General features: G+C 42.7%; 2 protein-coding genes across 3 annotated transcripts in view; one reads left to right on the top strand and one right to left on the bottom strand.

The window, feature by feature from the left end:
• LOC121847437 (GATA zinc finger domain-containing protein 14-like) overlaps nt 1-20,614 on the bottom strand; it is a 66,774-nt gene extending 46,160 nt beyond the window's left edge. The window contains exons 1-2 of the mRNA XM_042328437.1: nt 20,609-20,614; nt 18,664-19,579 (exon numbers count right to left, since the gene is read on the bottom strand). Coding sequence (XP_042184371.1) covers nt 18,664-19,579; nt 20,609-20,614 — 922 coding nt within the window. The remainder of the gene's footprint in view (nt 1-18,663; nt 19,580-20,608) is intronic.
• Nucleotides 1-24,771, top strand: part of LOC112258914 (inactive rhomboid protein 1-like) — a 70,545-nt gene that overhangs the window by 19,292 nt on the left and 26,482 nt on the right. For both annotated transcript variants that reach the window (XM_042327061.1, XM_042327059.1), the window contains exon 2: nt 22,646-22,798. In XM_042327061.1, the coding sequence (XP_042182995.1) occupies nt 22,682-22,798 (117 nt within the window). In that variant the 5' untranslated portion in view covers nt 22,646-22,681. The remainder of the gene's footprint in view (nt 1-22,645; nt 22,799-24,771) is intronic.

Genomic DNA, 24,771 nt, shown 5'->3' with positions numbered 1-24,771 from the left:
TATCAGGTACAACCCCAAAGCTGTAAACACGGCCACCCTCATAGATATCATCCTAACCAACTTTCCCTCCAAATACACCTCTGCTGTTTTCAACCAAGATCTCAGCATTCACTGCCTCATTGCCTGCATCCGTAATGGGTCTGCGGTCAAACGACCACCCCTCATCACTGTCAAACGCTCCCTAAAATACTTCAGTGAGCAGGCCTTTCTAATCGACCTGGCCCGGGTATCCTGGAAGGATATGGAACTCATCCCGTCAGTAGAGGATGCCTGGTTATTCTTCAAAAGTGCCTTCCTCACCATCTTAAATAAGCATGCCCCATTCAAACAATTTTGAACCAAGAACAGATGTAGCCCTTGGTTCTCTCCAGACCTGACTGCCCTTGACCAGCACAAAAACATCCTGTGGCATTCTGCAGTAGCATCGAACAGCCCCCCAATATGCAACTTTTCAGGGAAGTTAGGAACCAATATACACATGCAGTTAGGAAAGCTAAGGCTAGCTTTTTCAAGCAGAAATTTGCATCCTGTAGCACAAACTCAAGAAAGTTCTGGGACACTGTAAAGTCCATGGAGAATAAGAGCACCTCCCCCCAGCAGCCCACTGCACTGAGGCTAGGAAACACTGTCACCACTGATAAATCCACTCTAATTGAGAATTTCAACACGCATTTCTATACGGCTAGCCATGCTTTCCACTTGGCTACCCCTACCCCAGTCAACATCCCTAAGTTACTCAAATGTTTCCATTATTTTGGTAGTTACCTGTATCTAGAAGCAGACCTTCATTTTAAGGCATAGGAACAGTATACTGTACCTTGTATAGGCATTTCCTGCTTTATTATCCTTATGAACATAGGACCTTTAGCTCAGAAACAAACTGAGTTGATCACAGCTTGCTAGCTTAGGGTCATCAGCCCTAGGGTCCCAGTAGAATTACCACAGCGCCTCTCTCGTCTCTCTCTCTTTCTTCTTTCTCTCCCCTCCCTCTCTTTCTTCTGTCTCTTTTCTTCTTCAACATGTCATGGATTTTTCTTCTTCTCTTCCTTTTCGTGTTCTCTCTCCTCTCCTTCCTCTCCTTAAATTTCACGGTTTGGACTCAGTCCCTCAGGAGATTACCAAGCCGTGACAATTGGCTTGGCTGATAACCATCCTCTTACACATGCTGTCAGTCTGAGCTCCAGCTGGGCTGGAATCCTGCAATACTGAATAGAAAGTCTTTAATACTGCTTAGAAATGCCTGGAAATGGTATTGATAGATTCAACCCTGTACCAAGTTCAGCATAGCAAGCCTTTACATGTCTGTTATTATTATATACAGTATTGAACTAGCCAAGGATAAAGATTGACTTAAACTTGACTAAGATTCACTAAAACTGTTGATGTTTGAGGCTTGTGTGTAAGTAATTCATCTCCATTGGATTGATGAGAACTTAGAAATACCATCTTATTTCTGCTATGCCTGCATTCTCATGCCTATGACTGAAGCCTAGGGTTTAGTTTCCCAAATGCCTCGTAGCTGAATCAGGCTGGCAGAGTGGTTTTGGTTCTGCAGCTGTGCAGCCATTCCACACCATCACGGTTCACGCCACCAGAAGCAGAACTGAGTGGGATGAAATGGGGAGGAACGGCCTGGTCTCTCAGGAGGAATGTGAGGTATTTACCACAAAGCATCTAGCTAACCAGGTTCAATGCTTTGTGGTAAATGCCATGACTATCAAGCAGTTGCCTCAATTAGAGTAAACTCTGTACTGATACCAGATCTGAAGAAGATTAGTGGAGATAGATAATTGAGTGGGACCTGGTGAACTCACTCTAGGTGAAACTGTCCGTGTTAGAATACTTAAACTGCATACAGTATGCCACGGCCTCAATGCAGTAGCGGCCCCTGACTGACTGAATAGGTGGGGCGGGGCAGAGTGCACGTGGATTTCTCCAAATTCAACAGACATGCATGGCATTAAGCCTGATGATAGCTAATTTCCAATTAGATTAATTTCTCTAAACTCTGAATAGAAAATGGATGGAGTTCTAGGCCTCTCAGGCTGGTTGTGGGTGTTGTGCTATTAGGGTTCAATGAATACAACGTAATGAAATATAATTCATGTTTACTGAAAGAATATAGTGTTTACATCTTGACGGGAGGCACATATTCATACAACTCTGTCATGTTCAACTGCCAAAGAGTATCTCTCCTGTACATGGGTTATCCGTTCAGGTATTGTAATCAATCTAGCAAACACTGTTTGGTTATATCATTACATCTCCCTTTCTTTAAATGAAAGTATTTTACTTTTCAAAATGAACCATTTCTTTCTGTACTCAAAGTGTAATAACAAAATGAATTGAAAACAGCATTTCAATGTTGTCAACAAAATGTTATTAACTATATGCTTAGTAGGACCACTAGTGAAAATACTACAGTAGTAATATACTCTCAACTGTTTTAATTGTCCTTAGAGTCCCTGACAACTCTCAGTAAGTCTTTCTGGTACTTTAACTGATGTGTGAATCTTCTGATGGTGTTCTTCACACTGGGCTGCTGCCAGAGATGTGCTCTCAGCCTTTTCAACAGTGTCTGTCATGATGGTGTTCTTCACACTGACCTGCTGCCAGAGATGTGCTCTCAGCCTTTTCAACAGTGTCTGTCATGATGGTGTTCTTCACACTGGGCTGCTGCCAGAGATGTGCTCTCAGCCTTTTCAACAGTGTCTGTCATGATGGTGTTCTTCACACTGGGCTGCTGCCAGAGATGTGCTCTCAGCCTTTTTAACAGTGTCTGTCATGATGGTGTTCTTCACACTGAGCTGCTGCCAGAGATGTGCTCTCAGCCTTTTCAACAGTGTCTGTCATGATGGTGTTCTTCACACTGAGCTGCTGCCAGAGATGTGCTCTCAGCCTTTTCAACAGTGTCTGTCATGATGGTGTTCTTCACACTGAGCTGCTGCCAGAGATGTGCTTTCAGCCTCTATGTTATTTTTTTATTTCACCTTTATTTAACCAGGTAGGCCAGTTGAGAACAAGTTCTCATTTACCACTGCGACCTGGCCAAGATAAAGCAAAGCAGTGCAACAAAAAACAACACAGAGTTACACATGGAATTATCAAACGTACAGTCAATAACACAATAGAAAATGTCTATATACAGTGTGTGCAAATGGAGGAAGGAGGTAAGACAATAAATAGGTCATAGTAGCGAAGTAATTACAATTTAGCAAATTAACACGGGAATGACAGATGTGCAGATGATGATATGCAAGTAGAAATACTGGTGTGCGAAAGAGAAAATAAAGTAAATAAAAGCAATATGGGGATGAGGTAGGTAGTTGGATGGGCTATATACAGATGGACTATGTACAGCTGCAGCGATCGGTAAGCTGCTCAGATAGCTGATGCTTAAAGTTAGCGAGGGAGATATGTCTCCAACTTCAGCGATTTTTGCAATTCGTTCCAGTCATTGTCAGCAGAGAATGTTTGGCAGCGTGAGTGAAGGAGGCTTTGTTGCGAAATATGAAGCCGATTCTAGATTTAATTTTGAATTGGAGATGCTTAATATGAGTCTGGAAGGAGAGTTTACAGTCTGGCAAGACACCTAGGTATTTGTAGTTGTCCACATATTCTAAGTCAGAACCGTCCAGAGTAGTGATGTTAGTCAGGCGGGCGGGTGTGGGCAGCATGCATTTAGTTTTACTAGCATTTAAGAGGCCTCAGAAGGAGAGTTGTATGGCATTGAAGCTCGTTTGGAGGTTTGTTAACAAGGTGTCCAAAGAGGGACCAGATGTATACAGAATGGTGTCGCCTGCGTAGAGGTGGATCAAGGAATCACCCGCAGCAAGAGCGACATCGTTGATATATACAGAGAAAAGAGTCGGCCAAAGAATTGAACCCTGTGGCACCCCCATAGAGACTGCCAGAGGTCCGGACAACAGCCCCTCTGATTTGACACACTGAACTCTATCTGAGAAGTAGTTGGTGAACCAGGCGAGGCAGTCATTTGAGATACCAAGGCTGTTGAGTCTGCCGATAAGAATACGTGATTGACAGAGTCGAAAGCCTTGGCCAGGTCGATGAAGACGACTGCACAGTACTGTCTGTTATTGATGGCGGTTATGATATTGTTTAGTACCTTGAGCGTGGCTGAGGTGCACCCGTGACCAGCTCGGAAACTGGATTGCACAGCCGAGAAGGTTCGGTGGGATTCGAAATGGTCAGTGATCTGTTTGTTAAAACCTCTTTGGGCTGAGATCCCGGTAACGGGATCGATATGACAACAGCCAGTGAAAGTGCAGGGCGCCAAATTCAAAACAACTGAAATCCCATAATTAAAATTCCTCAAGCATACAAGAATTTTACACCATTTTAAAGATACACTTCTTGTTAATCGATTTCAAAAAGGCTTTACGACAAAAGCAAACCAAACGATTATGTTAGGTCAGAGCCAAGTCACAAAAAAAACACATCCATTTTTCCAGCCAAGGAGAGGAGTCACAAAAAGCAGAAATAGAGATAAATTAATCACTAACCTTTGATGATCTTCATCAGATGACACTCATAGGACTTCATGTCACACAATACATAACAAGTTAACTTGTTCGATAAAGTTCATATTTATATAAAAAAATATCAGTATACATTGGCGCGTAACTTTCAGTAGTTCCAAAACATCCGGTGATTTTGCAGAGAGACACATCAATTTACAGAAATACTCATAATAAACATTGATAAAAGATACAACTATTATGCACGGAATTATAGATACACTTCTCCTTAATGCAACCGCTGAGTCAGGTTTCAAAAAAGCTTTACCAAAAATACATTGGAACTCAAGCTAACACTCACGTGAACGCGCGTGGCCAGCTCATGGCTCTCTGGCAGACCTCGGATTCATTCCCCTCTCACTTCACAGTAGAAGCATCAAACAAGGTTCTAAAGACTGTTGACATCTAGTGGATGTCACGAGCTGGCCACGCACGTTCACGTGAGAGTTAGCTTGAGTTACATTGCATTTCTGAAGACAAAGGAATTCTCCGGTTGGAACATTATTGAAGATTTATGTTAAAAGCACCATAAAGATGGATTCTATACATCGTTTGACATGTTTCTACTAGATGTCAACAGTCTTTAGAACCTTGTTTTATGCTTTTTGCAATTTGGCCCCATAGACACTGTGCATTCGATAGGAAATTAGTTGAAAAACTTCAAACCTCAGTTTTCCCACTTTTGGTTGGATTTTTTCTCAGGTTTTTGCCTGTCATATGAGTTCTGTTATACTCACAGACATCATTCAAACAGTTTTAGAAACTTTAGAGTGTTTTCTATCCAAATATAATGATAATATGCATATATTAGCAGCTAGGCCTGAGTAGTAGACAGTTTACTCTGGGCACCTTATTCATCCAAGCTACTCAATACTGTCCCCGGCCATAACAAGATAACTTAGCTTTTGAAGACTTTAGAAAGGCAGGGCAGGATGGATATAGGTCTGTAACAGTTTGGGTCTAGAGTGTCACCCCCTTTGAAGAGGGGGATGATCGCGGCTGCTTTCCAATCTTTGGGAATCTCGGACAATATAGAGAGGTTGAACAGACTAGTAATAGGGGTTGCAACAATGGTGGCGGATAATTTTAGAAAGAGAGGGTCCAGATCGTCTAGCCCAGCTGATTTGTACGGGTCCAGGTTTTGCAGTTCTTTCAGAACATCAGCTATCTGGATTTTGGTGAACGAGAAGCTGGGGAGGCTTGGGCAAGTAGCTGCGGGGGCTGCGGAGCTGTTGGCCGGAGTTGGGGTAGCCAGGAGAAAAGCATGGGCAGCCGTAGAGAAATGCTTATTGAAATTCTCGATTATCGTTCACTTATCGGTGGTGACAGTGTTTCCTAGCCTTAGTGCAGTGGGCAGCTGCGAGGAGGTGCTCTTATTCTCCGTGGACTTTACGTTGTCCCAAAACATTTTGGAGTTAGAGCTACAGGATGCAAATTTCTGTTTGAAAAGCTAGTCTTTGCTTTCCTAACTGACTGTGTGTATTGGTTCCTGATTTCCCTGAAAAGTTGCATATCGCGGGGACATTTCAATGCTAGTGAAGTATGCCACAGGATGGTTTTGTGCTGGTCGAGCTGGAGTAATTGTGTTTGCTAGCCGGGAGATGCGCCTGGCTCGAGGTTAACTGGTGCCAGCTTCGGGACAAGGGCATTAGCCACTATAGCCACTCGGTAGCAGTTAGCTAGCTGCGATGATCTGGTGATCCAGAGCTTACGGCAGGAATCCGGTGATTTAGTGGCTTCTAGTCGTGTTAGTGAAGAGTCCAGGAGGCATCAGCTGTGTAGCCGAGTGATCATAGGGTCTACTGAGCAGGCCGGGAGATGGGCCAATTGGTAGCAGCTAGCTAGCTGCGATGATCTGGTGCAATGGTCCAGAGCTTACGGCAGGAATCCAGTGATGTAGTGGAGAAAAGCAGTCCGGTATGCTCAGGGTTGATATCGCACTGTGCAGACTGGCAGGTATTATCCAGGCAAAAAGTGGCTGGTGTCTGAGCTAAAGGTAAAGGCCGCTAGCAGTGGCTAACAATGACTAAATAGCTAGTAGCTAATTAGCTGGTCAGCGTCTGATGGCTAGCTTCTGATGGAGGTTCTAGCTATAAGACCTAAAAATAGCAGATCCGTATCACATTGGGTGAGGCGGGTTGCCGGAAGGTATATTTAATTTAAAAATGGAAAAAGAGATTGAAATATACAAAAAAATACGAAAAAAAACATCAAATTTACACGGGACAACAACAAACACATCCGCACTGCTACGCCATCTTGGGAAAAAACGTGTCTGTGTCATGATGTCATGATTTGTTCTTCACGCCCCACTGCTGTCAGAGCTGTGCTTTCAGCCTCTTCATCAGTGTCTGTGGCATGATGGTCTGTTGATGGCCCCTTAGAAGATCGCAACCATTTCTCCGTAAAACAGCGCCAGCTTCTGTTTGTATGTTGTGTGACCTTGGCTGTACTTCAGTGATTACTGTTCCTTTCTGTGTCCATGTGTTTGTTGTGTCTTTGTTCCGCACATTGTCCCCAGTTTGTAGTTCAGTCAGGTTTCTTGTCCCTCACATTGTGCCCAGGTTGGAGTTCATGTTCCTCTGTCATAGTAGAACTTTTACTTAGTTTTTTGTTGTTCCTTGAACTTCCTTACTTTCTCTCGCTCTTTCATTTTTAGGAGGTTCTCTTTGATGGGTCAGTTGGTCCTCAGTCTGCGTCCCATGAGGAGCTGTGCTGGTCTCAAGTGTCGTTGTGCGGTATACAAACAGGTTCCTGCAGAAGGCAGTTCCACTGTCTTTTACTTTGTACATCAGTCTCTTCACTGTCTGAACAGATTTCTCCACCATTCCATTTGATTGTGGGAAGTGTGGACTTGATGTAGTGTGGACGAAGTCCCAGTTTGAACTTTGCATTAGAGAATTGCGGTTCATTATCTCAGGAGTCAGGCGAATATGGATTTCATACAGGTTATCACAGCATCTGTGGTGGTAGTGTTGAGAGAGGCCTGAGAGACCTACCTTTTGGGATGATCTCTCAGGTGCAGGGCAGGGCTTTAATGTCTCAGCAGGGTTCTTGCACTTCTCGGTTCTTCGATGGCCTTCATTCATCTTATTTAGCATTTCCTTTCTCAGACTTTTTGGAATTAGTATTTTGCTTCCTTTGTAGACAATGTAGACATTTCCAATTGCTGTCAGTTTAGCTCTGCAATTACAGTATTCAGTTATGTGTTATGAACGGTCTTGTTTCATGTTAGGCCATCCTTTGAGGATTGTTTTCTTCAGGTTTGTCAGTGTTGTGTCTTTTTCTGTCTCAGTCTGTATGATTTCCATCTGCATCTGCAACTGGCAATGCTGTTGTGATCATGTCCACGTAAGCTCTCACTTGTTCATCTGCTTTGGTACTCGCCAGCGCCTTCGGGTCATCAGCTCTAGAAAGAGTTTCTGCTGTGCACATCTTTCTTGGTGTGTGTTCTACATTCAGAGGGTTGTAGTTTGAGCATCATCAAATCAAATTCTGTTAGTCACATCCGCCGAATACAACAGGTGTAGTGTAATGTTATAGTGAAATGCTACAGTGAAATGCTTACTTACGAGCCCCTAACCAACAACGCAGTTTTAAAAAATATGGTTAAGAATAAGAAATGAAAGTAACAAGTAATTAAAGAGCAGCAGTAAAATAACAATAGTGAGACTATGTACGGAGGGGGGGGGGCGGTACAGGATCAATGTGCAGGGGCACCGGTTAGTTGACGTAATATGTACATGTAGGTAGAGTTATTAAAGTGACTATGCATAGATGATAACAACAGAGAGTAGAAGTGGTGTAAAAGAGGGGGAGGGGCGGGGGGGCAATGCCAATACTCTGGGTAGCCATTTGATTAGGTGTTCAGGAGTCTTATGGCTTGGGGGTAGAAGCTGTTTAGAAGCCTCTTGGAAATAAAGGAGAGCCGCACCCTCTAAGAGCGCAGATGCAAAAATGTAATGTCCAACGTTTCGACAGGCAAGCTGTCTTCATCAGGGTATAATCACAAACACTGCAGGGTGACTCGTTTATATAGTGTCAAAAGACACACACAGGTGTCTTTAATCATGGCCAAGTATGGCCTAATATCATTGGTTAATTCTCAAATATTAAAATGACATACAAAGAACATCATACAAAAAACAAATGGATAGCATACGATCATAGATTCATTTTAGAATACACAAGCTTACAAACAATTACAATGTCAAAGTCACAATAATCACAAGTATGGCTTTAGATCAAAGTCTACGTTGATACCGAATGGAGCAAGGGTCTTTAAATTAAGGATCCAGGCAGCCTCTCATTTTAACAATAAATTATCGAGGTCACCCCCTCTCCTAGGGAGGGTGACATGTTCGATGCCAATATAACGCAGAGACGAAATCGAGTGGTTTGCTTCCAAAAAGTGGGCCGCAACTGTGTAAGTCGAGTTTTTGCACCTAATGGTGCTACGATGCTCTGAGATAGGTACTTTTAATTTGCGCTTTGTTTTACCCACATCATGTTTACCACAAGGACAAGTTATAAGATAAATAACTGTCTTAATGGAGCACGTAATAACACCTTTGATTGGGATCGATTTCCCTGTTTGTGGGTGTTTGAAGGATCTACATTTATAAGTGCCATTGCATTGAGCACAGCCATTACACTTGTAGTTTCCATCCAGTAGTGGCGCAAATAGACGTTGTTCAGGGATATCTTGGGGTGGTAAATCAGTGTGCCAATTGGTCTCTGAGATTTCTGCCCCGTGAGAATACGACCAAGGGAAGGTCCGAAAACACATTACCGAGACTATCATCTGATTTTAGGATGTGCCAATGTTTGTGAATGACTCCCTTAATTTGTTCAGAGCACTTTGAATAACGGGTAGTTAGAACACAAGAGTGCTTATTTTTACGAGACTGACCTTGAAAAAGGTCATGTCTCGTTTTGTTTTCAATTTTCTCAATAGCAGTATTAATCTGCTCATTCTTGTAGCCCCTCTCCTTGAATTGTCTTTGCGTCTCAGCCATATTTCTGTCGAAATCTGATTGTTTCTTGCAAATTCTTTTGATTCAACAGAATTGTCTGTAAAACTATTTTTCAAGGGAAGTGGGTGACAACTGTCAGCCCTCAACAAACTGTTAGGATCAGTAGGCTTCCTGTAAAGATCAGTGTATAGAACATTATCTTCACACAGGATCAGAAGATCAAGGAAACTGATTTGATGTGTGTCAGATTGCATAGTAGATCTCAGATGTTCAGAACAGGAGTTAAGAAAAGCATAAAATGTCTGGAGCTGTTTTGCATCACCCCTCCATAGAACAAAAATATCATCAATATACCGTTTCCAAATAATGATGTGAGGCAAGAAAACATTTTTGAGAGGATTGAAAATAGACTATTTCTCCATGTAACCCACATACAAATTAGCATAGTTAGGAGCCATGGGGGATCCTATAGCAGTACCTTTTGTCTGAATAAAGAAATCATTTAGAGATATGAAGTAGTTATGTGTGAGTACTATTTCAGCCAATGTTATAATGCAGTCACTGGAAGGTAGTTCATTAGGGTCATGTTGCAGAAGAAAATGTTCCATAGCTTCAATACCGCCCTCATGTGGAATATTTGTGTATAACGACTCAACATCAAAAGTAACTAACAAGGTATTCTCAGGAAGAGGATCAAGCGATTCAATAATAGAGATCATACTGCTGGTGTCCTTTACAAAGGAGGGGAGCTGTTCTGCGAGTGGTCTAATAAAAAAAGCAACAAAAGTAGACAGAGGGGCTGTTACCTCATCAATGCCCGCTACAACAGGGCGCACTGCAGGGTAGCCTAGTGGTTAGAGCGTTGGACTAGTAACTGGGAAGTTGCAAGTTCAAACCCCCGAGCTGACAAGGTACAAATCTGTCGTTCTGCCCCTGAACAGACAGTTAACCCACTGTTCCTAGGCCGTCATTGAAAATAAGAATTTGTTCTTAACTGACTTGCCTAGTTAAATAAAGGTCAAATAAAACATATGAGGTTTTGTAACATTCTTATGTAATTTCGACAAAGTATAGAAAGTGGCAATTTTAGGGTGTTAAATAGTCAAAAAGTTGTGTTCTTTTTTGGTCATCTAACCAGAAATTAAATACCCATCTAAGACAGTAAAGATAGTGTTCTGAAATTGGGAAGTGGGGTCACTTCTGAGTTTCTTGTAAAAGGTGTTGTCAAGCAGTTGTCTATGACACCATTTACATTTACATAAGCTGTCCTATCCATGAGTAAAACTGACACACCCTTATCAGCAGGACGAATAAGGACTGACGTATCGGATTGTAAATCAAGCAAAGCTTGTTTTTCATCCTTAGGTAAATTATGGAAAGATTTGTACTTTTTGTTCTTAAGGAGATGGGCAACATCTTTTTCAACAAGTCTGCAATATGTCTCGATAGAGTGATTGCGATTGGCTGGAGGAATAAAATAACTCTTGCTTCTAAAAGGAGTCGGAGTATGTGCAGGTGAGTAACCTACTGGTTCAATAGAAATATCAGGAATAGGGGAGCTAAAGTGTTTGTAAAAAACTTAAACATGTCTACCTTAACATCAAAATCATTGCACTGAGTTGTAGGCACAAAATATAACCCTTTATTAAGCAAGGAGACATGGGTAGGGCTCAATATCTTGTTTGATAAATTAAAGACACTCAGTCCCGTGGGTTCTGGGACTGTGTGAATGGTCCCCTCTGCCTCTGGTAGTCGTTTCTTCTTACCCCATCCGGTGCGGCATCACATCGGTGCGCATGCCTGCGGCTACCTCCGCCCTTCCGTCGGTCCAGTCTCTCGTTGAATAAAAAACTGCCACTGGAAGCCGATGAGGTGCTGGTTATAAAGTGTTGATCAGACAGAGGTGGATCGTAGTAAGCGTCATCACTCCTGCGTCTGCCGTGGAGAGGAGGAGCAGGACCTCCCTTGTCAGGGTTTCCTGAGAAGTAGACTTTGTCCTCGGCCTGAGCTCTTAGAGTGTGCGGCTCTCCTTTATTTTTGAGTTTTCCACTCCGCTAGCCAGCACCTCGCCTAAATAGATGTGTGTTTATTTTTCCTCTAGAAGCCTCTTGGACCTAGACTTGGCGCTCCGGTACCACTTGCCATGCAGTAGCAGAGAGAACAGTCTATGACCAGGGTGACGTGGGTCTTTTACAATTTTTAGGGCCTTAATCTGACACAGCCTGGTATAGAGATCCTGGATGGCAGGAAGCTTGCACTACCCTCTGTAGTGCCTTGCGGTCAGAGGCCGAGCAGTTGCCATACCAGGCAGTGATGCAACCAGTCAGGATGCTCTCGATGGTGCAGCTGTAGAACCTTCTGAGGACCCATGCCAAATCTTTTCAGTCTCCTGAGGGGAAATAGGTTTTGTCGTGCCCTCTTCACAACTGTCTTGGTGTGCTTGGACCATGTTAGTTTGTTTGTGATGTGGACAGCAATGAACTTGAAGCTCTCAACCTGCTCCACTACAGCTCTGTCGATGAGAATGGGGGCGTGCTCGGTCCTCTTATTCCTGTAGTCCACAATCATCTCCTTTGTCTTGATCACGTTGAGGGAGAGGTTGTTGTCCTGGCACCACACGGCCAGGTCTCTGACCTCCTCCCTATAGGCTGTCTCGACGTTGTCGGTGATCAGGCCTACCACTGTTGTGTCATTGGCAAACTTAATGATGGTGTTGGAGTCCTGCCTGGCTGTGCAGTCATGAGTGAACAGGGAGTACAGGAGGGGACTGAGCATGCACCCCTGAGGGGCCCCTGTGTTGAGGATCAGCGTGGCGGATATGTTGTTACCTACCCTTACCACCTGGGTGTGGCCCGTCAGGAAGTCGGGGGATCCAGTTGCAGAGGGAGGTGTTTAGTCCCAGGGTCCTTAGCTTATTGATGAGCTTTGATAACACTATGGTTTTGAACGCTGAGCTGTAGTCAATGAATAGTATTCTCACGTAGGTGTTCCTTTTGTCCAGGTGGGAAAGGGCAATGTGGAGTGTAATAGAGATTGCATCATCTGTGGATCTGTTGGGGCAGTATGCAAATTGGAGGGGGTCTAGGGTTTCTGGGATAATGGTGTTGATGTAAGCCATGACCAGCCTTTCAAAGCACTTCATGGCTATAGACGTGAGTGCTACGGGTCAGTATTCATTTAGACACGTTACCTTAGTGTTCTTGGGCACAGGGACTATGGGGGTCTGCTTGAAATATGTTGTTATTACAGACAGATAGGGAGAGGTTGAAAATGTCAGTGAAGACACTTGCTAGTTGGTCAGCACATGCTCGCATTACACATCCTGGTAATCCGTCTGGCCCTGCGGTCTTGTGAATGTTGACCTGTTTAAAGGTCTTACTCACATTGGCTGCAGAGAGAGTGCAGAGAGAGAGCAGAGACAGTCTTCCAGAACAGCTGGTGCTCTCATGCATAAGTCAGTGCCATTTGCTCCGAAGCGAGCATAGAAGTAGTTTAGCTCGTCTGCTAGGCTCGTGTCGCTGGGCAGCTCTCGGCTATGCTTCCCTTTGTAGTCTGTAATAGTTTGCAGGCCCTACCACATCCGACGAGCATCAGAGCTGGTGTAGTACGATTTGATCTTAGTCCTGTGTTGATGCTTTGCCTGTTTGATGCTTCGTCGGAGGGCATAGCGAGATTTCTTATAAGTTTCCGGGTTAGAGTCCCGCATCGATGCACTTATTGATGAAGCCAATGACTGATGCAGTGCACTCCTCAATGCCATCGGAGGAATCCTGGAACATATTCCAGTCTGTGCTAGCAAAACAGTCCTGTTTGATCTAGTCACTGGTGTTTCCTGCTTTAATTTTTGCTTTTAAGCAGTAATCAGGAGGATAGAATTATGATCAGATTTGCCAAATGGAGTGCGAGGGAGAGCTTTGTGTGTGTAGTAAATGTGGTCCAGAGTTTTTTTCTTCTCTTTTTGAACATTTAACATGCTGATAGAAATTTGGTAAAACGGATTTAAGACTTTCTGCATTAAAGTCTCCGGCTACTATGAGCGCCGCCTCTGGGTGAGCGTTTTCCTGTTTGCCTATGGCGGAATACAGCTCATTCAATGCTGTCTTATTGCTGGCCTCTGACTGTGGTGGTATGTAAACAGTTATGAAAAATGCAGATGAAAACTCTCTAGGTAGATAGTGTGGTCTACAGCTTATCGTGAGATATTCTACCTCCGGCGAGCAATAGCTTGAGACTTCCTTAGATATCGTGCACCAGCTGTTATTTACAAAAATACATAGCCTGCCACCCCTTGTCTTACCAGACGCCACAGTTCTATCCTGCCGGTACAGTGTATAACCAGCTGGCTGTATGTTGATAGTGTCGTCGTTCAGCCTTGACTCCGTGAAGCATAAGATATTACAGTTTTTATTGTCCCGTTGGTAGTTTAATCTTGCGCGTAGGTCATCTATTTTATTCTCCAAAGATTGCACGTTTTCTAGCAGAATGGAAGGAAGTGGGGGTTTATTAGATCGCCTACGAATTCTCAGAAGGCAGCCTGCACTTTGGCCCCTTTTTCTCCTCCTCCTCTTCAGGCAATCACGGGGATCTGGGCCTGTTCCCGAGAAAGCAGTATATTGTTAGTTTCAGGCTCGTCAGACTCATTAAAGGAAAATAAGGATCCTGCCAGTCCATGGTAAAGTAATCGCAGTCCTGATGTCCAGAAGTTATTTTCGGTCATAAGAGACTGTATCGGCAACATGATGTACAAAATACGTAAAAAAATAAGTTACAAAAAACACAAATAAACGGGGAAAAAACACAATCGGTTGGGAACACTTAAAACGTCTGCCTTCTTCTCTGGCGCCATTTTTAGACATTCTTTGGACTCTCAGCGGACAGTCATTCAATGGCTTTTGAAAGAGCAGAATCAGTGGGTTCTGATCCGTTTCAACACTGATTACTTGTCCTAACCCAAATGGAATCTCTCACAAGCACATGTTATGCTGAACAACTCCTTTTCAATTTGAGAATACCGGGTCATTGAACGAGATGCATATGCCACTGTTTGCCAGTTGTTGTCGTATTTCTGCAACTGAACACTGTGATGCATTCGATGATATCTTGATGGGTCTCCCTGGGCCGTAAAACCCAAAGACTGGTTCCTCTGTCAGCTGTTTTTTTTTCAAGTTGTTCCTTGCAGTCTCATTTTCATGATTCCATTCCCATTCTATATTATTTTACGTCAGTCTTCTCAGCAGAGCGATCTTCTCTGAGAGGCTGTGTATGAATTTTCCCAAATAATTGACCATGTCATTAAACCTCTTGGACATCCTTTTTACTCTCTAGTTTTGGCTTATTATCCACAGCAGATATTTATCTCAGGTCAGGTCTGATGCCTTCACTGCTGATGATGTCTCCAACGGAAGTCAACTCTGTCACACTAAGCTGGCATTTCTCTCTGTTCAGTTTCAAGGTTGAAAAAAGTACAGGAAGCAACAGTGAAGGTAGTCTTACATCGTGCTCTGCTTTCCCCATACAATAATGTCATCCATCGATGTGTCCACACCCACAATGAGTTCATAAATCAGATGTATGGTTTTGTGATCAACTTCAGGTGCTGAGGCAATGCCAAAAGGTCATCTCAGGAACCTGTATCTGCCATAAGGTGTGTTGAAGGTACATTGTTTAGAGCCTCGTCTAACTTTAACTGCCAAAATCCTGAAGATGCATCTAACTTGCTGAAGTATTTTGTGTTTGCAAACTGTACCATGATTCCCTCACGTGTGAAGTGTTCTCTTTTTATTGCTGGGTTCAGATCCATCTGATCCAGGCAGACTCTCAGTTTTCCATTATTTTTGACCACAATGACGAGATAATCTATCTTCTGTACCACAGTCAGTTTCTCCATTCTGTCCAACTCTTCTTTCAGCTGGACTTGGAGCGAATGGCACTTTTCTAGATGGATGAATAACTGGAGGTATGTTTTGGTGTATCCAGATAGTGTGTTCACCTGGCAGATATCTGAGTCCTTGGAATAAGTCATTATACTCCTTCATCAATTCATCATAGTCTGTCTCTGTCTGGCTTTCCACCACAAAGGTTCAGTCTGTCACAGGCCTAGTATAGCCTGCGTATCCTTGGGTACTATGATGAATGACAATGTGTGCAGTGTTCTTGTGTGACACTTTGGCAATGCACTTCCCTTTAACTGTAATCTCAGCACCTACATAACCTGTCACTTTAACTTCAGCTTCATGCAGTTTCATCTTGGCCTTATACTCTTAAACTCAGTCTCTGATATCACATTCACCTGTGCACCTCTATCCAGTTTAAATGGAATAATACTGTCATTCACCTGTAAAGAATGAATCCAATCCTTCTGTTTTCTAGAAAGAGCATCCACATAGAACTCCTCTAGTTCACTATCCCCCACTGTATCTATCATATAGAGCATCCACATAGAACTCCTCTAGTTCACTTTCCCCCACTGTATCTATCATATAGAGCATCCACATAGAACTCCTCTAGTTCACTTTCCCCCACTGCATCTATCATATAGAGCATCTACATATAACTCCTCTAGTTCACTATCCCCCACTGTATCTATCATAAAGAGCATCCACATAGAACTCCTCTAGTTCACTTTCCCCACTGTATCTATCATATAGAGCATCCACATAGAACTCCTCTAGTTCACTTTCCCCCACTGCATCTATCATATAGAGCATCCACATAGAACTCCTCTAGTTCACTTTCCCCCACTGCATCTATCATATAGAGCATCCACATAGAACTCCTCTAGTTCACTATCCCCCACTGTATCTATCATATAGAGCATCCACATAGAACTCCTCTAGTTCACTTTCCCCCACTGTATCTATCATATAGAGCATCCAAATAGAACTCCTCTAGTTCACTATCCCCCACTGTATCTATCATATAGAGCATCTACATAGAACTCCTCTAGTTCACTTTCCCCCACTGTATCTATCATATAGAGCATCCACATAGAACTCCTCTAGTTCACTTTCCCCCACTGTATCTATCATATAGAGCATCCAAATAGAACTCCTCTAGTTCACTATCCCCCACTGTATCTATTTGGTGGATATAGATGGTCTAGTATTTCGTTTTAAAGCTCTGATGCTCAAGAGAACAAGAAACACTTAGCGTACATTTGAACACCACTGCAGAAGCTTTGCTATTCAGCATGTTCCCAATTAAGTAGCCTAGTTTTGTTGTTTGGCTACTTGAAGAGAAGTAGGACCTATCACTAGCAGCCCACCTCTTTCAATGCATTGTGGAAAAGTGTGCATCAAATTCTACTACATGAAGAGCCAAAATGAGTATAACATCCTGGCATTTATATCATACTTGATTTTCGCATACTGAGAATGGATCATCTGCGATTGTTTCCCGTTATTCGATGATTTCGGTAGCACATCCCCATCTAATGGATCAGCTGTTGTCAAAGCCTTTAAGAGTATGACATCCGGTATTTAAAGTATACTCGATTTTCGAAATGTCAGATAATATGAACATTTATTTTTTTCGCACAATCAAACATCCTACTATTTACGACGCAAGTATACGTATTCGGTTAAATAAATGTTGAGAATGGTCTGTGGTAGCTTGGTGGTGGCTTGTGGGATACAGAACTCTGCCTCTACTTCCCTAGTTAGACATCATGCATTATGGACTGGATCTTCACTTGAGGAACGCACAGAACAGGTTCTCTCATAAATATTGTATTGATGTTCATGGGAGATTTGGGTCAATTTGAGGTTACACATGACACATGGATCTTTAGTCAAAAGCTTATCTCTCCCCCTGTCTCCTGGTTGACCACTAGGCCTGAGGATTGAGGTAAATAGAATGGACCTGTAATACCAGATTAAACATGGTGACATATGTCAATAGTAAAATGAGTTGGAATACAAAAAAGATTACTGTATTTTCTCAGATCATATTTTGGTCCATCTTGCTGCTGGTTTATCATAATGATGCTGGTGTGGCTGGTTTATGCAACATTTTGGGTGAATGGTGTTGGGGTGGCTGGTTTATGGAACATTTTGGGTGAATGGTGTTGGGGTGGCTGGTTTATGCAACATTTTGGGTGAATGGTGTTGGGGTGGCTGGTTTATGCAACATTTTGGGTGAATGGTGTTGGGGTGGCTGGTTTATGGAACATTTTGGGTGAATGGTGTTGGGGTGGCTGGTTTATGGAACATTTTGGGTGAATGGTGTTTGGGTGGCTAGTTGGAACATTTTGGGTGAATGGTGTTTGGGTGACTAGTTGGAAAATTTTGGGTGAACCTTAGTGGAGTCAAACTAAAACGGGACTTCTTGTTTGAACCTCCATAATCCATAAATTCCATAATCCATAAATTCCATAATCCATAAATTCTCTTCCCAGTGTGCTAACGAGATGAACTACAAATAGTCGACTTCAAGTTGTGTCAATGAGAGCACCCTCTTCATTACTGTACGTCGTACTTTCAATGTGGCTTCTTTTTTTCGCCCAGAGGCAGGTCATCTATACCACCTGTGGCTGTTTTCTGTGTTATCTTCTCTATGATACTCACTGTTGTCTTCTCTATGTTGTCTTCTCTATGATACTCACTATTGTCTTCTCAAATCAAAAATCAAATCAAATGTATTTATATAGCCCTTCGTACATCAGATGATATCTCAAAGTGCTGTACAGAAACCCAGCCTAAAACCCCAAACAGCAAGCAATGCAGGTGTAGAAGCACGGTGGCTAGGAAAAACTCCCTAGAAAGGCCAAAACCTAGGAAGAAACCTAGAGAGGAACCAGGCTATGTGGGGTGGCCAGTCCTCTTCTGGCTGTGCCGGGTGGAGATTATAACAGAACATGGCCAAGATGTTCAAATGTTCATAAATGACCAGCATGGTCGAATAATAATAAGGCAGAACAGTTGAAACTGGAGCAGCAGCATGGCCAGGTGGACTGGGGACAGCAAGGAGTCATCATGTCAGGTAGTCCTGGGGCATGGTCCTAGGGCTCAGGTCTTCTCTATGATACTCACTGTTGTCTTCTCTATGATACTCACTGTTGTCTTCTCTATGATACTCACTGTTGTCTTCTCTATGATACTCACTATTGTCTTCTCTATGATACTCACTGTTGTCTTCTCTATGATACTCACCGTTGTCTTCTCTATGATACTCACCGTTGTCTTCTCTATGATACTCTCTGTTGTCTTCTCTATGATTATCTTTGTTGTCTTCTCTATGATACTCACTATTGTCTTCTCTATGATTCTCACTGTTGTCTTCTCTATGATACTCACTGTTGTCTTCTCTATGATACTCACTATTGTCTTCTCTATGATACTCACCGTTGTCTTCTCTATGATACTCACCGTTGTCTTCTCTATGATACTCACCGTTGTCTTCTCTATGATACTCTTTGTTGTCTTCTCTATGATACTCTTTGTTGTCTTCTCTATGATACTCTCTGTTGTCTTCTCTATGATTATCTTTGTTGTCTTCTCTATGATACTCACTATTGTCTTCTCTATGATTCTCACTGTTGTCTTCTCTGTGATACTCACTATTGTCTTCTATATGATTCTCACTGTTGTCTTCTCTATGATTCTCTCTGTTGTCTTCTCTATGATTCTCTCTGTTGTCTTCTCTATGATTCTCACTGTTGTCTTCTCTATGATTCTCACTGTTGTCTTCTCTATGATTCTCACTGTTGTCTTCTCTATGATTCTCACTGTTGTCTTCTCTATGATTCTCACTGTTGTCTGCTCTATGATTCTCACTGTTGTCTGCTCTATGATTCTCACTGTTGTCTTCTCTATGATACTCTCTGTTGTCTTCTCTATGATACTCACTGTTGTCTTCTCTATGATTCTCTCTGTTGTCTTCTCTATGATTCTCTCTGTTGTCTTCTCTATGATACTCTCTGTTGTCTTCTCTATGATTCTCACTGTTGTCTTCTCTATGATTCTCACTGTTGTCTTCTCTATGATACTCTCTGTTGTCTTCTCTATGATTCTCACTGTTGTCTGCTCTATGATTCTCACTGTTGTCCTCTCTTAACTCTTTTCGTTTCTTTTGCAGCAGGTGTACGATGTTGTAATCACACAAAACAAGGGAAGGCCCCAGACACAGATATGACTAACATCTGGCACAAATCAAAACCCACTACACAGACCTCGAATGTCACATAGGGGGAGGGGGAGGCATGCCTAGGACTGATCTAGGAGCAGATGATGGGTAAAGTTGCATTTGGTTCATTAGAACTGAGATATTAATTAAAAATAAATAACAGAAACACGTCAAATATTAGAAACAGGATCAGATTATTTCTAACACATCAAATATTGATTCCAGCCAAAGATGCATAAGACAGAAGTCCATTGACATGACACAAGAGGGGAAATATCACTGTTTGGACTGAGATGCTATCAGGCTTATTGGTTTGTCCATAGTCCATAAAGCATAAAGAAAGCAGGGCTCCTCTACAATGCTCTGTTAAGCTGAAAGGAGAAGAGCTGGGATCAGGCTCTGTAAGGTTACACTGACCTTGTGCCAGTTATAATGTCATAAAAATGCAGCGAGGCATTTCTTTTCTCGAGAAAGGAAGGCTGAAATGAGAGAGGGAGAAGTAGAGATGGAGAGAGAGAGCGAGTAGGAGAAAGGGAGCGAGAGAGCGCGAGGGAGAGCGAGAAAGAGAGTGCGAGAGAGAGAGAGAGAGAGCCATTGGTTTGGAAAGTGCAAGGCTATTGATATAGACACAATGAGGAGTAACATGAGCTCCATTCAACCCCAGTACCATACAGTGCAAAGCTCTCACCATGAGTACAGCAAACAGGGTAGGAGAAGACAATGTTGGGACAACTATTATATGCAAAGTGACATTCTGTTGAATTTCAATAAGATGTGTCTGGAGGAACTGTCCATTAATGTATAACAGGCCCAAGTACTTACTGTAGTTACGTAACTGTTAGAGAAGATCCATCTCTGGAGTGGATCTCTGGAGTTTCCCACCAATCCATCCATGTACTGTAGTGAAATCAACACCAAGGTTTATGAAACAAGAGCAAACCCATTCATTCTGTTCCATTCAATGAAACTCACTTCCATTCAGTTCCATTTGACTCCTGGTGCAGGGTGAATTCCTGGAGATTCTTGATGTTTATGACATCACCCATCCAGTTCCTGTCCTGATCTCCCTCCACGGGTGGGCAACTCCAGTCCTCCAGGGCCTGATTGGTGTCACACTTTTTCTCCATCCCTACCAAACACAGCTGATTAATCAAATTTCATTCTAAACTGAAGATCATGATTAGGTGATTATTGGAGTCAGGTGTGTTAGATGGGACTGGGGCAAAAGTGTGACACCAGTCAGGCCCTGGAGGACTGGAGTTGCCCAGGCCTGCTAGGCTGACACAGGAGGAGGGGTATCATCATGTGGTCCACTGCAGGTTTAAAGCCTTAATCTGTTTGTCGTATGACACACACACAGAGATGTAGAAAACTGACTGGGTGAAAGAGGAATAGAGCGATAGAGGGATCATGAAATAACAAACAATGTATTTTGTGTCAAAAGGGGGGTGAGAGAGGCAGTGCTTTCGTTTTTTGTTTTGTTTTAGGATGTGGTCGTATTGTTATGGTGCTATTTGTAGGAGCTCTAATCAGTCTGGATCGCTGAACCGTAACAGATTGCTCAATAGAAATGTAAAGGTCATTTCCGATTTAGCCTACATATGCAGCATTTACCGTGAATGCAGGAGCACACAGGGTTCTAGATCCAACCACAGAATGACTGTCAGAACACACAGAATACCGAATACACAGAACACAGGACACACAGAACACATAACACACAGAACAAAGAGCACACAGAACACAGAATGCACAGAACACAGAACACATAGAACACAGAGCATACAGCACATGAAACACAGAACATGAAACACTGAACACAAAACACACAGAATACACAGTAAAACTCCATTATCTTGGGTTTGGAAACAGCCTCTCTCACTGCCTGGCTGGCTAGTGAGTCTCTGCTGGTATTGAATAGCACACAGCTTGTTGGACTTGGCTGACTATTCAGCCACAACAATCAATTACAAGACCAACCTGCTGAATGGATGAATGAATGACTATATCAATACAAGTTTGCCTAAGGCTTACATCAAAGACCATATCCTAGCTCTTGACACATGGCAAGCAATATATTAGTCAACTCCTTAGTGAGAAACCCCCTGCCAGTCTGTAGACGGTGTGGGTTTAGGTTTGAATTGTATGTGTACAGTATCCCAATCAATCCCTCTCTGTGGTTCTGTCCACAGGATTCCTCAGTACTTTATGTGTGGAGTTGAACCCCTCATTATACTTGAGTCAGGCTGGTCCTTTGATGCAGCGGTTCCGGTGCAGATGGCTGCTTCCAGGGGTTGGCCTTGATTAGCAGCTTGTTAGAGGTTTACTGTATAAAGGTTGTGTGTGTGTGTGTGTGTGTGTGTGTGTGTGTGTGTGTGTGTGTGTGTGTGTGTGTGTGTGTGTGTGTGTGTGTGTGTGTGTGTGTGTGTGTGTGTGTATAAACATCCTCAGCCACCCCCCACGCAGAGGTGGCCGACTTCAAAGACTAACAGTAAATACAACATTTATCGGGTAGAAGTTTTAGAGGCAGTCACTGCCCCCTTGTGGGAGTTTATAGTAGTACAAAGACTTCAAAGCAGTCCATGGAAATCACAGGTCTGCCTTGGTCATGCAGTGGTACAGTGATAGCACACCCGACACAAAGACATATGACTACACTGAATGGAAGAAAGGCCGTGAATATACATAAAGACAGCCCAGAGCAGACTGCTCTAAAGCCTAAATCTGAGGCTGTGTCCAGATGGGCAGACAGACAGTGGACACAGGGCAGGGTATGTCCAGTTTAGAGGGCAATCTGTCTGTCTGTGATGGGCTGGGCTGGCAGCATTAGGATTATGGAATTACCCAATCATGAAAAGTACTCAATAAAGCTGCTCAATGCGCTCCACTCTGTGTCAGATCGCTGGGTTTAACTGTAGTACGGCTACTGTGTGTGGGTGTGTGTGTGTGCTTGTGTGTGCGTTCTGAACTTCTGTCTCACATCTCTCCTTCCTCTCCATGTGTCTCCAGTTGGCAGGTGTAGCGCGGTAGGGGGCGGTAGAGAGCATGGCTGAGCCCAGCCAGCCCCAGGAGGGCAGCAGTCTGCAGAGGAAGAAACCTCCATGGCTCAGAGTGGACATCCCCCCACAGCTGTCCCTGGATGAGCCCTTAACATTAATACAGGTATGATGAAGCACCTCTCCCTCTCTCCATCTCTCTCAATTCAATTTGAGGGGCTATATTGGAATGGGAAACATGTTTACATTGCCAAAGCAAGTGAAATAGATAATAAACAAAAGGGAAATAAACAATAAAATTAACAGTAAACATTACACTCACAGAAGTTCCAATAGAATAAAGACATTTCAAATGTTATGTTATGTCTAAATACAGTATGGTAATGATGTGCAAATAGTTTTTTATGCATTTATTTTATTTCACCTTTATTTAACCAGGTAGGCCAGTTGAGGTAAAGCAAAGCAGTGCGACAAAAACAACAACACAGAGTTACACATGGAATAAACAAACGAACAGACGATAACACAATAGAAAAATCTGTATACAGTGTGTGCAAATGAAGGAGGTAAGGAAATAAATAGGCCAATAGTGGCGAAGTAATTACAATTTAGCAATTTACACTGGAGTGGTATATGTGCAGAAGAGGATGTGCAAGTAGAAATACTGGTATACAAAAGAGCAGAAAAACAAAAACAAATATGGGGATGAGGAAGGTAGTTGGTTGGATGGGTTATTTACAGATGGGCTGTGTACAGCAGCAGCAATCGGTAAACTGCTCTGACAGCTGACGCTTAAAGTTAGTGAGTGAGATATACAGTGCCTTGCGAAAGTATTCGGCCCCCTTGAACTTTGCGAACTTTTGCCACATTTCAGGCTTCAAACATAAAGATATAAAACTGTATTTTTTTGTGAAGAATCAACAAGTGGGACACAATCATGAAGAGCACACTGGCTAACCGGGCTATCTGCATTGTGTCCCACCACCCGCCAAACCCCTCTTTTTACGCTACTGCTACTCTCTGTTCATCATATATGCATAGTCACTTTAACCACACCTACATGTACATACTACCTCAATAAGCCTGACTAACCGGTTTTCTATTATTATTGGTTAGAGCCTGTAAGTAAGTATTTCACTGAAAGGTCTACTACACCTGTTGTATTCGGCGCATGTGACAAATAAACTTTGATTTGATTTGATATGATAGAGACTGCCAGAGGTCCGGACAATCGTTCAAGTACAAAAGGGAAAATAAATAAACATAAAAGTAGGTTGTATTTTCAATGATGTTTGTTCTTCACTGGTTTCCCTTATCTTGTGGCAACAGGTCACAAATCTTGCTGCTGTGATTGCACACTGTGGTATTTCACCCAATAGATATGGGAGTTTATCAACATTGGATTTGGTTTTGAATTCTTTGTGGATCTGTGTAACCTGAGGGAAATATGTGTCTCTAATATATATGGTCCTACATTTGGCAGGAGGTTAGGAAGTGCAGCTCAGTTTCCACCTCATTCACTGATTCTGTACATAGTCAAAGATTTCCTTAAATTCGAGTCAGTCACGGTGGTCAGGTATTCTGCCACTGTGTACTGTCTGTTTAGGGCAAAATAGCATTCTAGTTTGCTCAGTGTTTTTGTAAATTATTTTCAAGGTGTCAAGTAATTCATTATCTTTTTGTTTTTTCATGATTTGGTTGGGTTTATTGTGTTGCTGTCCTGGTGCTCTGTGGGGTCTGTTTGTGTTTGTGAACAGAATTAACTCCTGGTTAATTTCACTGTAGGTGATGGCTTTGTTGTGGAAGGTTAGGGCTCTTTTCTGGACACTTACTCACTCACACCTTACGTTACAGATACAATGCAGATCGATAGACACCGAAAACATACTTATAAAGGTACAGCACACACATTCATAGATACAGTTACTGTAATCTGGCCTGTATACAGTTACTGTATTCTGGCCTACATACAGGTACTGTAGCAAACTGGTTTACACTGGCCTACATTCATAGATGGTTTACAGTTACTGTAATCTGGGCACTGTAAACTGGTTTACAGTTAATCTGTATTCTGGCCTACATACAGGTACTGTAATCTGGTCTACATACAGGTAGAGGCACTGTAAACTGGTTTACATA

Source organism: Oncorhynchus tshawytscha, linkage group LG01 (genome assembly GCF_018296145.1).
Source record: "Oncorhynchus tshawytscha isolate Ot180627B linkage group LG01, Otsh_v2.0, whole genome shotgun sequence".
In the NCBI taxonomy this organism is placed as follows: domain Eukaryota; kingdom Metazoa; phylum Chordata; class Actinopteri; order Salmoniformes; family Salmonidae; genus Oncorhynchus; species Oncorhynchus tshawytscha.
The sequence above is the reverse complement of the archived record's forward strand: the minus strand, read 5'-3'. Positions and strand labels throughout refer to the sequence as shown.